Below are 16,121 nucleotides of genomic sequence, written 5' to 3' on the forward strand. Positions count from 1 at the left end.
CAACAGGGAAACTGTTTTCACCGGGAGTTTCACCAGGAGACCCCAGATGATGCACAGAGCGCCGACTCACAGGGTAGGCCTGCCGCTGGCCTCAGTCCCAACAGCTCCAGCAGAAAGACAGGACGCCAGCACGCACACGACCAAACCACAGGGCAACAGGCACAGAGGACCACGACGCGGGACTCACGAGGGAAATGCCCACCTGTGTTCTCTGACACAGCTGTCTCCTTTCTTCGTGTTCAGATGGGAGAAAATTCCTTCCTCCTTTTCTAAGGCAAGCTGCTGGTATTACTATTCTATTTAAATCTGGTTATAATGTAAGAACTAACATTAACACCTGTTCATCTCTCCACTACAGACTCAGTGAAAATGATGGAATCTGTTGCCAATGACAAATTTCGATTTGTCCACCCTCTTCTCAGCCCAGTCCCTAAGTTTGCACAGAGCCCCGACTAGGTGGGAGGAAGCAGTGAACCATTAAGGTAGCGTCACAGCTGAACTGTGGGTAACAAGCCAGCAGTCAGGCTCCAGCTGCTCAGAGCCACGTGAGTGTCACGGTGCTCCATGACTCTTTCTTTAACACTGGAAATGCAAGGCCTTGCTGAGGAAAACAGACAACCGCATATGGCTTCGAGACCAAGGTTCCCGGACGGTCCCTCCAGCCCATTACCCACAAGGCCCAAGGATGCTGGCACCAGCCCCAGGAGTTTGAGGGGCACACTCAGCACTCTGGGGCACTCGGCTGTGGGTGATGATTGCACTCCGGGTGAAGTCACAGCTTGTCGTCGGTCATTTCTAGAAACTGGGCGTAGACGTCCCGGATGCACTCCCCCTTGGGGTTGAACAGGAATTTGTAGTAGCTGCCGTCTGCACAGATTGCTGCGACAGAAGGAGACCATTTTACTCAAGTTTCTTCCCGCAAAGTGAAAAGCAAGAAGCTGAACTGCAAATGGCCTTGTGGAGCACGGAGTAGCTGGTGTGTGTGTAAGTTTGCAGATGGCCAGGGGCTCCCCTTCCTTACTGAGCACATACGAGGACAAGAGTACCTACTGTTCTGGGAGTGTTGGCGATAGGAAAAAACCCTCTTTGGTCGTCACTTCAAAAACTAACTGATCTGCTCCCAGGCTTTCCTGGGAGACCCCGGAGGGCAGGGAGCTGGTAACATCCCACATGGCTGTGCAGACCCAGAGTGCGAAGCACGGTGCCCTCAGCAGAGCTGGGTTAGCACAGCCGACACTGGTGTTGGGGGTGGCTCGTCATTCTTGTCTGGAAGGACCACTTACCAATGACAGCGTTTGGCTCTGTTCCAAAGGCACAAATGCATGGAGAGCCTGAGGGAACCTGAAACTTGGAAAAACTCCACTTGGAACTGAAGTATTTTGGAAGGAAACTGGCTGAAGCCAAACTATGAGGACAAGGAAGGAAAGGAAAGAAGTTACGTTCACATAACAAAGGTATAGCTCTCCTTATCAGTCTTAGCCTTAGTAACTCAAATTCTATTTTTGCTTTAATTTTTTTTTCTCATAAAAAAATAAGTCCTTACAAATGGCCTTATAATAAGCCCAGAAACCATCAGCATCAGAAGGGGCACAGGTTTCTACTGTCACTAAATTAATTTTCTGAACACAGTGAACACAAACACAGCCATGGGCGTTCAGGACCAAGGTGCCTGGATCCCCAGCAGACATTTTCTGCGGGGCAAACAACAGGAAGTAACGATGCCACTGTTTTAGTATCAAATAGTCTGCAATGGTTTTCAAAGAATCAAAGCAACCACCACGAAGACCCTGTGACCTAACACTGAATTTGCCCACAACATAGCAACGGCGAGTCCCTTTCGCTCTGGGAAACCTACCTAGACTGTTTATTCCTTTTTGGATCTTCAGCAGCAAAAATGTGCACTGTGCCGTGGTCACTGGACACACAGATGAGGGACGCGTCCTGATTGAAGTTGATACTGGAGAGAAACCGGAGAACGCTTGGGTTTCGTGTGGCTGCGGAGGAGCCCAGGCCCAACCAAAGCAACAATCCCGTTGAACTGATAGCTTCTCATACTTAAGACCGCAATTTTAGAACTGCCCCTCCTTGAACAAGCCCACAGCCTTCACCAGGGAATCGGGGTCAAAACCACAGCATGACCCAGCATGTCACCGCAGGTCCAGGGACAGGAAAGGGCTTCTTGTAGACCGACTGCAGCTCCAGGGGCTCTGATACTGCCCCCACATGTCACTCAGGTGAGAAAAACTCCACCTCTCTGACCGCCCTGCCCCCTGGAAGCAAAGGCTGCCCCTTTGGAGGTGGGCATCAGCTGGGCTGGGAGGCACCAGCTCTGCCGGAGGGGCCCTAAGAGCAGACAGGCAAGAGAGCATGCTGCACACCACAGGTCCCCAAGTCACACTAATTTACATATGAATTATGTTTTTAACTCCCAGACCCAAGTGCTGCTCAACACCTACAAAAGCCACAGAGCAAAGAATAAAATCCTGCCCGTCCAGGGGTCCAGCCACCTCAGTGCTGCAGACACCAGGGGTGTGTTAACAACTGCGATGGAGAAAGTGGCTCAGACTCCCAGAGGAGGCTCAAGCAATTACAGATGAGCCAACAAGGTCTCTAATGTTTGCCTCAAAATATCACAGAAAAAAAAGCTGGAGGGAAAGTGAAGAGGTAAAATAAAACTCGCCAATATTGATAAATGCTGAAGCAGCGTGATGGGTTAATGGTAATTATAGTATTCTTTCTAGTTTTGTTCCCATAAAAAATGTTGGTGAGAATAAAATTAGCTGAAACTCGACCCCCTCCCCCAACACAGCACAGACGCCTCCTGCCTGACAACCAGAGGTCTTGACTGCACCCCCAAATCACACAGGGCCCATTTCAATATATCAGCCCAAAGCAATGGCCCTGTTTAGGGTGAATCAGTGGTCATCCTTACCAATAAATATTAGCTGCTTGAGACCCTCTTCGTAGCTCCTGGATCAAATGCCCTGATGAGGTATCAAATACTCTGATAAGGGTCCCCTTTGAAAAACAGTGAAGTGTTTCATTATCAAAGATTCACGACATTTTAGTTTTTTTTCAGTGATTTATATTCACAAACTCACTAGCCCCTACAACCCTTCTCCCAAACTCCCCAGGTCATCTAAAACCCAACATCCCCCTCTATCGTTCCCAAGAGTGGGCTGGTGGCTCTTTAGTCTGACAGCTCTGGGCAGGGGTCAGAGAGAGTGAGGGAGACTTGGGACCCTCGACTAACCCTGGGTATCTGCTCCCCTGGCAGACACCCAAGAGAACACCTAGGCCAGACTGACTATCCCTTGAGTGCGGTCAGCTCATCATCTAAAGAAATGGCACCAACTGTAGCTCCTACAGCCAGTTAGAAAAAGGAATGTTGCAGTTCTGCTGCCCAAAGATGAGGCACGACCAGGTCCCATGACTTCTGGACCAGCTATGTCAACTAACACTTGTGGAGCCCATCCAGGAAGTCGTAAGGGGTGGGAAGGCAGCTCCCGGAGGAACACGACCTCGACGAGGGCAGAGACACACACTTACTTTTTCAGATGCGGTTGCAATTCTTGTTCCCTGCAGGTTGAGAGCAATGCAGCTCAGAACGCCCTCGTGGGCAGGAATGTCCACAGGCGGCTTCTCGGTGCTGGCCAGGTCCACGAGCTGCACATGGCCCGTGTGTGTGCCAGGGAAGGCCAGGAGAGAGTTGTTACTGTTTGGGCACAGGACACAGAGGCCTAAACAGGAACAGAGAAAACCTGTCAAGGATTCACAACCACCTTCAAAGCCTCTGCTTTCCCATGTGCAGAGCCTTGTCCAAACTGCTCTCTGTTTTCGTTTCCAAGGAAAAAATAGTAAGAATTATTTGGGTTTCCGTTTATATCAGAATCACAAAAAGGGTATCAGAGGGTCAGGCAAAGCAAACTCCCATGAGACTGTCTCATAATTGGAAACATTTGCTGAACTTTATTAAATTTCTGTCTTCTGTGGTACCAGGCACTGAGAATGAAAAATTGTAAAATCTGAAAACTGCTCCATTAACAATAGCAAAAGAAAAAATACTTAAGAATAAATTCAACGATAGATTGTAAGTCCTAGTAACACGCTGCAAAGGAAAACCAAAGGTTGTGGACTAGAATCTACATTTGCCCATCATCAGCACAATCACAGGGAGTCTCCACAGGCTTTTCTGAAGAAAAGGACAAGCTGATACGAAAATTGTTTTTTGTAAAATAAGGACAAGACTGGAGGACTTACACTATCTAATTGCAATTTTTTTTTTTTTTTTTTTAATATCTTTATTGATTTCAGAGCGAGGAAAGGAGACGGAGAGAGAGACAGAAACATCAATGATGAAAGAGTCATTGATCAAGCCCACAACTGGGCATGTGCCCTGACCGGGAATCGAACCCTGATCACCTGGATCCCAGGTTGACGCTCAACCGCTGAGCCACGCCCGGCCGGGCTGCAAGAAATATTTTAATGCTCCAGAAAGCAAGGCAGTTCGATGTTGATGACATTACAACAGAAACGCAGATCACTGGAACAGAATAAAGAATCCAGAAAATTCTTACACTTAACTTGATTTTTTAACCAGAATTATATAAAGAATTCTTACAACTCAGTAATAAAATAAACAATTTTAAAACAGGCAAAAGATATGAAGACACTTCACTAAAGATACACAAACGGCAATAAAGCACATGAACAGCTGCTCCCATCACAACTTCAAGGAGATACCACACCCAGAACAATATCTAAAGTTAAAAGACTGACAATACCAAGTGTTGGCAACTGTAAGTCTCATAAATCACTGATGAGAATGCAAAATTGGACACAGTCACTTTCGGAAAACATTTTGTTAGTATTCTGTAGAATTAGACCTGTTTTTATGATATAACCCAGCAATTATACTCCTCAGTATTTACTGAGGAGAAATGAAGAAATATACCCACACAAGGATTTGTTGTGTGTTTTAATTTTTATTGACTTTCGGGGGGGGGGGGGGGGGAGCGAGAGAGAGAGAGATTGAAATTTGCTGCTCCACTTATTCATACATTCATTTGTTGATTCTTGTATGTGCCCTGACCAGGAATCAAACCCACAACCTTGAGTGAATTGGGATGACTCACCAACCAAGCTACCCAGCCAGGGTTCCACACGAAGATTTATATTTCGACATTCATAGCAGCTTCTGACCGTAATAGGCAAAAGGCTTGTATGGCCAAACAACTGTGGTATACCCATACCATGGACTATTACTCAGCAATAAAAAGGGGCAAAGTAATAATACACATGGAAGAACCAGAAAAATATTAAGCTAAGAGAAAGACACCAAACATCTGAAAAGGCAAAACTTGAAGGTCAGGTGGGGGATGGGGCTGACTGCCTGAGGAAACTTTTTTGGGTGATGGGGCTGTTCTGTCTGGACTGGTGGTAGTTATACAACTTTTAACAATTACTAACATTTATCAAATGATATACTCAAAATGATATATTCAAAACAATTACTAACATCAAATAATATACTCAAAATGAGTAAATTATACTCAATAAAGCTAGGAGAAAAAACACAAAAATTTAAAAAAGAAATTATGCTGATATAATGACTAACAAAGTCAGCCACAAGCAATCCTCCCTCCAAAAGAAAAAGGAAAGGAAATGCCTCAAAATTTAATAAAAACAGATTCCAGGGCCCAGTGCAGAGCTCCTGAATAGCTGACCATCACCTGGAAAATCCTATGAAGGCCCCATGACTCTGATAAAGGTGTGGTCCTTGAACCACTGCCTTTGGGAACAGAAACACCAGCAACTGCTAGGAAGGGTAACCCAGGAGGAAGTGGAGGGAGCAAGGGAAGGGTGCAGAAGGAAAAAGCCCGTGTCTCCCAGACCCCAAGTGCCCTAATATGCCTCAGGACCATCTCACCACAGCAAGACCCTCAGAGGGACCAGCCTGGAGGTCTCGTCACTCTTTCTCAAGATTTCTTACCTTTAGGGTTATAGCAGGTTTCAAAGACGTGCAATTGGTGGGGATTGTGTGTGAAAGTAAACACCTTAATCATAGAATCCAAAACCACCACAATTCTAGAAAGAAAAAAACAATGAGATTTCCTCTCCCCAAAGCGACTCAAACGTTTTGTGATATCTTATTATTTTGAACCTTACAAACTCTGAACACCACATACAAAAGGATTATTCTTGCTTGAATCTGGGGCCCTTGCCGAGAGGTCACCTATGAGTCAACTGCAGGCCCAGTCAGCACTAATGAGCAAGCGCCTCTCGCCTGGGTAGAAGCTAACACCCTTTCTGAGGTTTAACGAGATCTTATCATCAAGTAGTCCACCTGGAGTAAGGACCAAGTAGAACACATGGGACAGAAATTAAATTTCTATGTGCTTTTAGATGTCTGGATAATTTTGAAATGCCAGGAGCGGGAGGATTTGACTCCATTAATTGCATTATTAAGGGCCCCTACATGTTGACATCGCTGCAAGTAACAAACCTAATGCAGGATGACATTCACTTTGTTCAGTGTTTTTGTCCTCCAAGCTGAATACGTAAATTATCCAAAATTAAATCCAAATTAATGAAGCTTTGCTTCAACTTGCTACCTAAAAAAACCCCTCAAGGTTCTCCTAAACACTCTGAATGCAAAGGCTGAGAAAGAAACCTGCTCTCAACAGGTCAAAGATACCATCTCACTAAGGAGTTTCCAAATTTTCCTTTAGCCTCAAGCTGAAAGCATTTATTGCAGCAGTTTTTGAAAAGCATGGTTCAAAACTTGTCCTCGGGCTGCACCTGCTGGTGGGGACAGCTCTCCTGAAGGACTGAGCCACTGAGCGCAGCACCCAGCTGAGGACCTGGTTCAAGGCAGGTGCATGTCATCCATGCCCACTGATGCCTCACCTCTAAATGATCAAATTCACTGCCTTCCTTGCAGCAATATAAATCATCCTTATGTCCTTTGGATTATAAACTAGTGCCATCATGTTTCAATACATCATTTTCCCAAACACTTTTTTCCTTCAACATAAAGTATTTCAGCCATCGTCAGAGAAAGAAACTATTCCACTTTTTAAAATTGGATACCAAACCTACCTATCTCGCCGCAATTTGACTGCCTTGACTTCTGTAGAAAATTCTATTTCAATAACAGTCTTCTTTTTCAGGTCATCCCAGATCATCACTGAAATATCAGAAAAATTTATTTTAACACAACAATAAACAGGCCACTCTGAAGAGGTCCTTCCTTCTACCACAATCACCTGACCAGGCAGAGGTGGTGTTTTCCCTCCCAGGTCTAGACATCTCCTCCCCTCAGGACTCTCCTTTCCTTCCCCTCCCCCATCAGCACTCACAGCCCCTTATGCATGTGCCTGCCCATATTCACACAGCCTGTAGTCTCCTCTCTGACAGCACTTGCCTAGTGCTCAGGCAAACTTCGCCCCAATCCGCTTTCTTGGGTTCTACTTGACTGAGCCAAAAAGCAAGCCAAACCATAGTTACTAAGTACTAAAGTGTTAAGAGAGAAACCTGGGTCAATTTCACTGTGAAGTCAGATGCATAAAAGCCCAGGGCCAGGGATTTCTCCACCGCACCTGACCATTCTTGCTCTTCTTCAAGCTCAGAAACATTTGCCTGGTTTCACGGCAGGGTTTCACCAGGATGGACTAGGAGTCTGCATCCCACAGGCTGAGATAACTCAGATAACCTCTGAGGTTGAGAATGGTGGCCAGCAATGCTAGGGGAATGCAGGGGAATGTGGTATCCAGCCACTTTTACCTTCTCTACTTAAAAAGCCACCTATGAAGGGTGTAAGGTGAGGGAAGGCACGTTCTCCTCAACAGTCAGGTCATGGGCAAGGTGACCAAGATGGGAGGGAATGAATATTTCCCCTAAAGGTCCTGACACCACGAACAACATGAGCCCTGGAGGCCAAATTCACGTGTAAGTTTGCCAGAATGGACCAAGTGACTTAATACATCGAGAGAATTTAACACCAGCCTACAAGAACTACCAAGCTTTTTACATACCATAAAATTGATTTACTATTGAAGAGGTTAATTAAAATTTATAATCATTAAAAAATGTAGAGAATATTGTTTTCCTGCTCCTTTAAAATACCATCTTTGTTCCAGAAATCTCTCCATTTAACAAATCTCTAAAGTACGTTCCCCCTTAAAGGGCACTAATGCAGTAACACACTAACATTCCACACCCAGATGTTCGTAACTTTCTGGGCAAGGACACTTCTACTCTTGTATATGATTCAAAAGTAAACTTGCTCTGGCTCTGCAACCAAATACCAAACACCAAACATCTGTAATTCAAAACAAACGTAAACTGGTTCAAGCCAGAGAAAGTCCCACAGGTGAGCGATGTCGACAGGGGCGTAAAAAATCTGGGTGAACATCGTTTTCAGAAATGTCTGTAAATGGTGTGACAAAGCCTGAGGCTAGTCCTTCGTACAGGACTACAGGGAGATTGAATGTGGCCAAAGACACAAAGATGTTCTAAAAAGTCCAGGAAGGGATTACACCTGAGTCACGATGATTAAATGCATGATGACTTTACCTTTGTTGGGAGGGTATTTTGGCTTTTTCCCACCACCAACTAAAGCTAAATAGTTGCAGCGGAATAGCATTTCAACATGGCCAACTCCTCCTTCCAGAAATTCTGAAATGATATTAAAAAGAAGTTAGTATGTACATTTTACAATTTAAAAAAAATGAAAAAGAGGTGAAATGTAACAGTTGGCATTTGATTTTTAAACTAGCAATTTACAGCATCGAACTACCATCAGAAATGAGAATGGTGACTGACTAGGGAAAATAATTAGCTATGGGCTTCAGACATCTCTCAGCATCCTGTCACCCATCAACTATTTTCATGTATAAATACTGAGCTTACAGAACACTAAGAAGCCAATGTAGCAAAATATATGACATACCTAAATTCGTATTTTACAGTATAGCAAAATTTGTAAGCTGAGAAAGCAAGCTAAACACTGTAATGCTAAAAACTGACTTTTTAAAAATCATTTAAATACTTCTTCCACTAAAGTTTGAAATGCTCAAAAATGTTCATGAGTTATATTAAGAGGAAAATAAATGTCAGCAGATTTTCAGATGTCCTCCAGGACAGAAGAATACAGTACTCTCTCAGAAAGTGAAGTGAGCCCCGAGAAGTATGGGGCTCAGAAAAGCAAACCCCATCACTGTGTGGTTTGTCACAGAGCAGGACCAACCCATCCATTCTCCTCAACTTTGCTCTCTGGTCTGAAATGACTATAAGCTCCTGGGACAGTGAGGGCACAGCAAAGGGCAAGTGAGGAATCAAAACCTCTAAGAATTGGAAGTCAACCTAAGAATCAACTTCTACCTATCCAGTCACAGCTGTACAAGATGATTCCAATTTCATTAGGTCGCTCCATGAGAAATTTAAAATTCAAGGCCTAGTAGAAACTCTAGTACTATATATTCAATATTATCCCTAATGAAAACAGTTTTTCTTTAAAACAATTTAACAGTCCTCTAACAAAAGCTACCTCAAAGTAATTCTGGCTCTACTTAGGATGTGGCCACGGTCCAAATCCAAACAATTACAATGGTTCATTCCTTCAACAGTGCTCCTCCTCTCCGCTAGGTGTGTGGCTTCAAGTCTGTAAAAGCCCAGGCTTCTTCCGCTCCCCCCTCCCCCCCAGTGCAGACTCCACCTCCAGCAACTGAGGCCCCTACCCTGGTTCCCACAAACTCATTCACCAGCAACAAGATGATGAAATGCCAGTTAACATTTGGTCTTGGCCTTTACACCCTTGATTAACAGACTGTAACAAACTAAAGCTTAATAAAATTTCTAATAACCTGCTATTAAACAAAAGCTGACCCTTCTCCCCCAATGAGGGAAAAGATAGTCTCTTCAACAAATGCTGCTGAGAAAACCAAATGTCCTGCAAAGAACAAAGCTGTGCCCTTAGCCTACATAAAAATTAACTAAAAATGGGCTAAAGACCTAAATGTAAGGTACAAAACTGTAAAACTCCTAGAGAAAGCACAGGCAAAACCTCACGACATTGAATTTGGCAATGATTTCTTAGGTATGACATCAAAAACACAAGCACCAAAAGCCAAAATAGATGAATGGGACTACATTAAACTTAAAAACTTTTGTGCCTCAAAGGACAATCAATAGAGTGAAAAGCAACCTACAGAATGGAAGAAAATAGTATTTGGAAATCATTAACCCCAGGGGTTAATATCCAGAACATATAACGAACTCCTACAACCCAACAGTGACAACAAAAATCAAATAACCCAATTTAAAAATGAACAAAGGAGTTGAGGTTTACACGTCCTCTTAATAGTTCTATAACCACTGGATTTAGTGTTTTATCCAATGTATCATTCTTGACACACCTTAATTTGTTCAAACTATACCTGTTGAACCCTCTTTCTCATAGACATTCATGTGTATGTGACGTATTTGCATTCAAGTCTACACTCTGACCCCACAGCATCACCATGAGAACGCCAGACAGGCTGCATTGCTGCGTTACGCCCAGGGGTCCCAGCCTTCCCGGAGGGAGCAGTGCTACTCTGACAGCTGAGTGAATCCACTCCAGGTGTGCACCTATAGCACCTTGGAGGAAGGTGGAAGATGCCTCCAGCTCCTAGTCCCTGCCAGCAGTGGGCACGTCCAGAAGAGGTGCTCTGCTCATGGCCAATCACAGTCTCCTTTACTCAGTGCCACAGTCACACTGGAGACAAGGCCAAGAGCCCAGATCTGGGAATGACCACTGTGAGGCAGGCACACCTTCTTCCTCCCCATTTAGGAACAAACCTCCCAAATAAAAAAGGAACAAGGCCAAGCCTTCTGCCTGTTTTCTACTGTTAAGTTCCCAGAAATGTCACAGCAGACTAACCTGCAAGTGCATATAAGTGAATTTGCACCATATAAAATGCATCATCAATAAGCACGCCACCAAATTCACAAGCTAAGCTCAGGGACAGCTGAGCAGTGACAGTGAACAAGTATGTGCACTACAGCACAACAATAGCAAATCTACCCGAAACTCAGGAGTGTTAGTGCTTCTTCTCTAACTTACTTTATAAGAATCTTAGATTTAGTACAAACATCTCTTTAGTTAGGAAGCGACTGTTAATATACTGCTATTAATCAACTCTAACTCCTCTCCAATTTAAGTAAAAAGTATCCTGAAATTCCTCGTAAGTCAAGCTGTTTCAAAATATTTTGTAACTACTTATCTATATAAAGCAGTTGTCGTAATTTACTATGCAACCAAAACAAAAGAACTAACAGGAGTCTTCCACCACTACCCTCTATCAGAGCCACACTGCTGTGCTCCAGACTGTGAGGGCACAAACTTGCATAGCACTAATCTATGCTTTACACAGTCTACTTCACTCACCTGTACAATAATCCCAGGAGGCAGGCAGTTATCCTCATTTTACACATAAAGAAACTGAAGCCAAGAGAAGGTGAAAAACTTTCCCAAGGATAGAGAGTAACATCCTAAGGGACAGAGCCAAGATTCGATCTAAACAATGTGGATGGTGTAGAGTCTGGGCCTTCACTACCAGGTTACACTGTCTTCCTCTAACAAATGAAAGTTATAGACCTCAGTGTACAAAATAAACTCCTACATACAAAGCGCCACTTACTGGTTTACATACCAGGCTGTACAGAAGGTATCATTTGACAAAGGGATTCCACTATTTAAAAAAAAAAATCTGAAAACCCTTGATGTGGAGTATTACTTGTTAGAATGGAGGGGGCTGTTTAGTGGAGCACCAGGGTGGAGTAACTTCCTCTTACAGATGAGAAATTTCTAGCATCAGAAAATATAACTTGTACATTGAATAAAAACCACAACTACAACTGCAGGAGGAAAAAGGATGTTTCTTACTTCCTACGATTTATCTGAGATTTGTTCATCCATGGGCAGTGCTTGATTCTCCCAGCAAGACCAAGAAACACTAAAAGCTTAAAAAAACTATGTAGAGAAAAAACAAATTGAAAAAATTCTATCAGTAAATTAAACATTTTCCTGTCAAATGGAAAAAAAGCACCATTATTTTATTTTACCAACAGAATTTCTGATTGCAGCTTGTATTCCATGAAAACATAATTTTATTGCTACAAATATTTCTAAATATTGGTCACTCACTAAGAGTTAAGAGTCCCATCTGCTGTAATTAAACCCATCATTTGAGTTCTCTACAATTTTACACTCACCAGAAGAGTGAAAATGGTCTAGGTCAACTACACCTTGTTCCTCCAGACACACGGAAGGCAGATGCTTCAAAGTTGACAATTCACTGGAGAAATCAGTCTGGCCAATGCCCGCTGAATCAGCACTGTATCCTGGCCCTGCATAGAGCCAGGCACCGTAGAAGCTCAAAGAAAGAAAGAGCACAGCTCCGTCCAAGTTGACGGAGGACCATGAACCCTATTTACGTCTCAAAACCAGCTGTCCCCCCTGCCTCCATCTGCAGGATAAAATTTAGACTATGGCCTGACCAGTGTGCTCAGAGGTTGAGCACTGACCCATATACCAGGAGGTCGCTAGTTCAATTCCCAGTCAGGGCACATGCCTGGGTTGCGGGCTCGATCCCCAGCAGGGGGCATGCAGGAGGCAGCCCATCAATGTTGATGTTTCTCTCTCAATGATGCTTCTCTCCTTCTCCCTTCCTCTCTCTTTAAAATCAATAAAAACATATTTTAAAAAAAAAAATTTAGACTATGAGGGTTGGAAAAGAGAAACCATGACATGTCAGTTACTTCTTACCTTGTTTCTCTTTTTCTTTTAGTGGATCAGTGTTATAGACTCGGAATCCATTTTCCATCCCACATGCAAAGCATCCTAAAGCAAGAGAGAGACATTAATCAGCTCACTGGGTCTGGAGAAAGCGGCCTCTCCTAAGAGTGCCTGCAGATGCACAGACCACACAGACATGGTCGGCATATGCCACAACCACTCTCCTGTGGGCAGTTATTAAATGCTGTGCACATCCTAGCAGGACAGCTTCAGTTTGTGACTTAACATGTAAAGGAGCCTTTGGAGTCACTCACTCCAACTTCCCACTGCAGGGCCCTTCTGTGGTGTTCCCATGGACCAGGCTCAGCTTCAAACAATTCCAGTTGAGAGGGCTCACTCTCCACCTCCGTGAGCCACTGTGCATTTCTGTCAACACCTGCCTCTAACATTCACCACTGGCCTCCTCCTGCCAAATACATCTCTCGAGCACTGTCTCAGGTAACAAGTCATGGAGAAGCAATGACAAATAAGGAAACGCACATCTCCTGGAGGACAATCCCATCAGATGTGAATAAACCAGGCTGCGAAAGGGGAGGAAAGTGCTGCTACAGGATGATCTTCTACAAGACAGATCTGAGCTCTCCCATCTGTAAATAATCCTTAAGCCCCTTTCATCATCACCAGGAGTGACCCAGGTCACCATCTCCAAGTCACACACCAGGTAGATTAACAGTCCAATTAACGGCACCGTTAGGAACTGAAGGAAGCACTGAAGATGACCCTGTGACCTGAACTTCATAAGTGGGACCCAAGATCAAGTTAATCTCCTTAAACACCACCACGACCAACGGCTGGTTCATAGGAAGCTGGTGGCTGGAAGAAGAAACAAACTCTCCCATTCTTTTTCACAAGGCAGGCTGCAAAGCCTCACAGCAACTGCCCAGCCAGTTGAATGCCAGTGCCGAGGCCCTCTTCATGCCATTCTACGGGTTTCCTGCTTTGGAACTACGTTAGCTATTCTATCCTGGCAGCCACCCTTCCAAAAGTGGAAAGTGTGCTTTTATTTTCTGTCCAAGTGACTTATAAAACCACAGAAGATGAGCTTCAATGATGACAGCTACCCCTGCGCGCTGCACACTGTGTTGTGCAATCAACACTGTGGCTCTGAAATGTGCCCCGTGGGAGCCTGCAGTCTGACAGCAACTCAAAAGTGCCACGTTATTTATCTCTCAACTTACTCTGAGTTGTAACTCCCTCTTTGTTTTAATGAAATCATGTAATCTGGACAAATTATCAGAGCTTGGCTTCCTGGAAAATATGTAAATACAGGAGTCAAACCTTTTCCCATTCTCACTCAACTATTACAACTTCCCCAAGTTTTAAGCCTGTATCTATCTTATTTGTCTTCACCAAAACACATACATTTCTTACAAGACTTGTATAAAAATATGAAAATTAACTGCTGTAAACCCACAAGAAAAAGGCAGACAACCTAACAGAAAAACGAGCAAAGGACTTGAACGACAAACCACCCCCCTTCCCTCTCTCTGAAATCAATAAAAAAATTTAAAGAAAACTTAAAAATCAGTGTAAGTAAAAACAAAATGTAATAAATGCAATCATCTGGCATAAAATTATTTTATAAGAATTTAACCTAAGTGTAACCAGAAGCTTAAGTATAAAAGCACATTTTCCCCCCTAAAACATTATGAGCTTTACTTATAATTTTTTACAATAAAATGAGCTGGTTTTACAGAAGATTATTTTTCAGACAATTGAAATTATGTCTATTTAAAAGCCAAACCTTTATTTTGCACTGGTTGGTGTGGCTTAGTTGGTTGGGCGTCATCCCGCGCACCGAAAGGTTGCCAGTTTGATTCCCATCAAGGCACATGCCCGGTCTGTGGGCTTGATCCCTGGTAGGGGGTGTGTGGAAGGCAGCCAATGTTCTGCTCTCACATCCATGTTTCTCTCTCTCTCTCTCTCTCTCTCAAAATCAACTAAAAATATTTTTAAAAATAAAAGCCAAAGCTATATTTTTAAAATAATCTTTAATGAGGCCTTTATTAAAATATTATAAACTTCACTGGTTTCTTAATTGGCATCATTTGAGCACAGTAACTACACTGAAATGTAATACAAAGATTCCTCCTTTGGCATTAAGGCAGGCAAGTATGTAAGGATTATTTTCTTGCATTAAATGGCTTCAAGTCACTAAGCTTTTTGCTTTTGAGTATTTTTTATAGTTACCTCTCCCTTTCCTTCCTATCAGCCAGACATCTTTCACTGAAAGCACATTTCTTAAGGCGTTGTTATACCACTGTTAATTTCTTGAAGAGTTCTCAATTATTATAAAAACTTATTACCGCCTGCCCTTCCTCTAGTAATCCAAACCCAAAATGCTCAGCCACAAATCATTGCCCAAAGTCCGATGTCTGGCCCCAAACCCGTTGGCACCTCACTACCCCATTCTTCACAATCCCTGCCCTCAGGCCAAACAAACCCAAACCACCTGTGGTCATTCCCTGAGCCCAAGGTGCTCGCACCCTTCCCAACCTTTCCACCTTTTGTCTAACTGCCACCTCCTCCCCGTCGCAAAGGCCAGAAGTAAACTTGCCCCCTCCCAACTTAAGGAAAGCTTCCAGTCCGCCTCACAGCCTGCACACCTCTACCTCTCACTTTGGTTTTCTCAGATATACTTTAGCTCTCCTCGGACAAAACCTGTGGACAGGTCCTAGCACAGCACAAGCACAAAGGAAACGCGCCAAGGAGAGCGAGGCAAGCACTGCGCTGTCTGTTCAAAATCACCTTCGCCAATGCCGGGTCCACAGCCACCGCCGACTCTCTCCAGACACGAACTTCCGAAGCCCACCGGGCGAGCCCTCGGCAGTCCGACCCTGAAGGCAGCCGGTACCCTTCCCCTCCCAAAGGCGAGACCCAGGACGCCCGCGGCGGAGACCGCGCGGCAGGCCCAGCGCCTCGGCCGCCCGGCGCCCCGCCTTCCCGAGCCCCCCGCGGGAGTCGTTGGATCACCCAGGCCCGCGGCTGGGAGGGAACCCTGGGGGCGCCATTTCCCCGCTCGTCGTCGTAGTTTACCCTCGCCCCAGGATGTTTTTCCAGTGCTTTTCAGAGCGGCAGGGAGGGGAGAGACACCGAGGCTGCCTCCCGCGCCCCGAGCCAGCTGCCAGAGGGGGCCCTTCGGCCCGCGGCCCGCACCAACCCTTGAGCCCCGCAGCCCGCGGAAATCTTAGCAGTCCTTCGACTTGAGTAAGCGAAAGAACCACCGAGAGGAGAAGGGGTTCCTTCAGTGGCATTTTCTAGTCAAAACCAACAAAAACAC

The 16,121-nt window shown here is 44.5% G+C and overlaps 1 protein-coding gene across 6 annotated transcripts in view; it reads right to left on the reverse strand.

Moving 5' to 3' along the window:
* WDR45B (WD repeat domain 45B) overlaps positions 1 to 16,121 on the reverse strand; it is a 17,206-nt gene continuing 1,085 nt past the window's right edge. Inside the window, exons 1-11 of one of the 6 annotated variants that reach the window (XM_087826442.1) lie at positions 15,590 to 15,693; positions 12,812 to 12,886; positions 12,259 to 12,393; positions 8,578 to 8,679; positions 7,102 to 7,189; positions 5,993 to 6,087; positions 3,550 to 3,740; positions 2,933 to 3,018; positions 1,856 to 1,957; positions 1,284 to 1,405; positions 1 to 879 (exon numbers count right to left, since the gene is read on the reverse strand). In XM_087826442.1, the coding sequence (XP_087682568.1) occupies positions 773 to 879; positions 1,284 to 1,405; positions 1,856 to 1,957; positions 2,933 to 3,018; positions 3,550 to 3,740; positions 5,993 to 6,087; positions 7,102 to 7,189; positions 8,578 to 8,679; positions 12,259 to 12,393; positions 12,812 to 12,869 (1,086 nt within the window). In that variant the 5' untranslated portion in view covers positions 12,870 to 12,886; positions 15,590 to 15,693 and the 3' untranslated portion in view covers positions 1 to 772. Of the gene's footprint in view, positions 880 to 1,283; positions 1,406 to 1,855; positions 1,958 to 2,932; positions 3,019 to 3,549; positions 3,741 to 5,992; positions 6,088 to 7,101; positions 7,190 to 8,577; positions 8,680 to 11,929; positions 12,102 to 12,258; positions 12,394 to 12,811; positions 12,887 to 13,095; positions 15,233 to 15,589; positions 15,694 to 16,121 lie in introns of those variants that run through there. The other 5 variants (XM_016215453.2, XM_087826441.1, XM_087826444.1 and 2 more) reach the window with 5 other exon arrangements.

The sequence above is a fragment of the Miniopterus natalensis genome, chromosome 17 (assembly GCF_054644295.1).
Source record: "Miniopterus natalensis isolate mMinNat1 chromosome 17, mMinNat1.hap1, whole genome shotgun sequence".
Classification (NCBI taxonomy): domain Eukaryota; kingdom Metazoa; phylum Chordata; class Mammalia; order Chiroptera; family Miniopteridae; genus Miniopterus; species Miniopterus natalensis.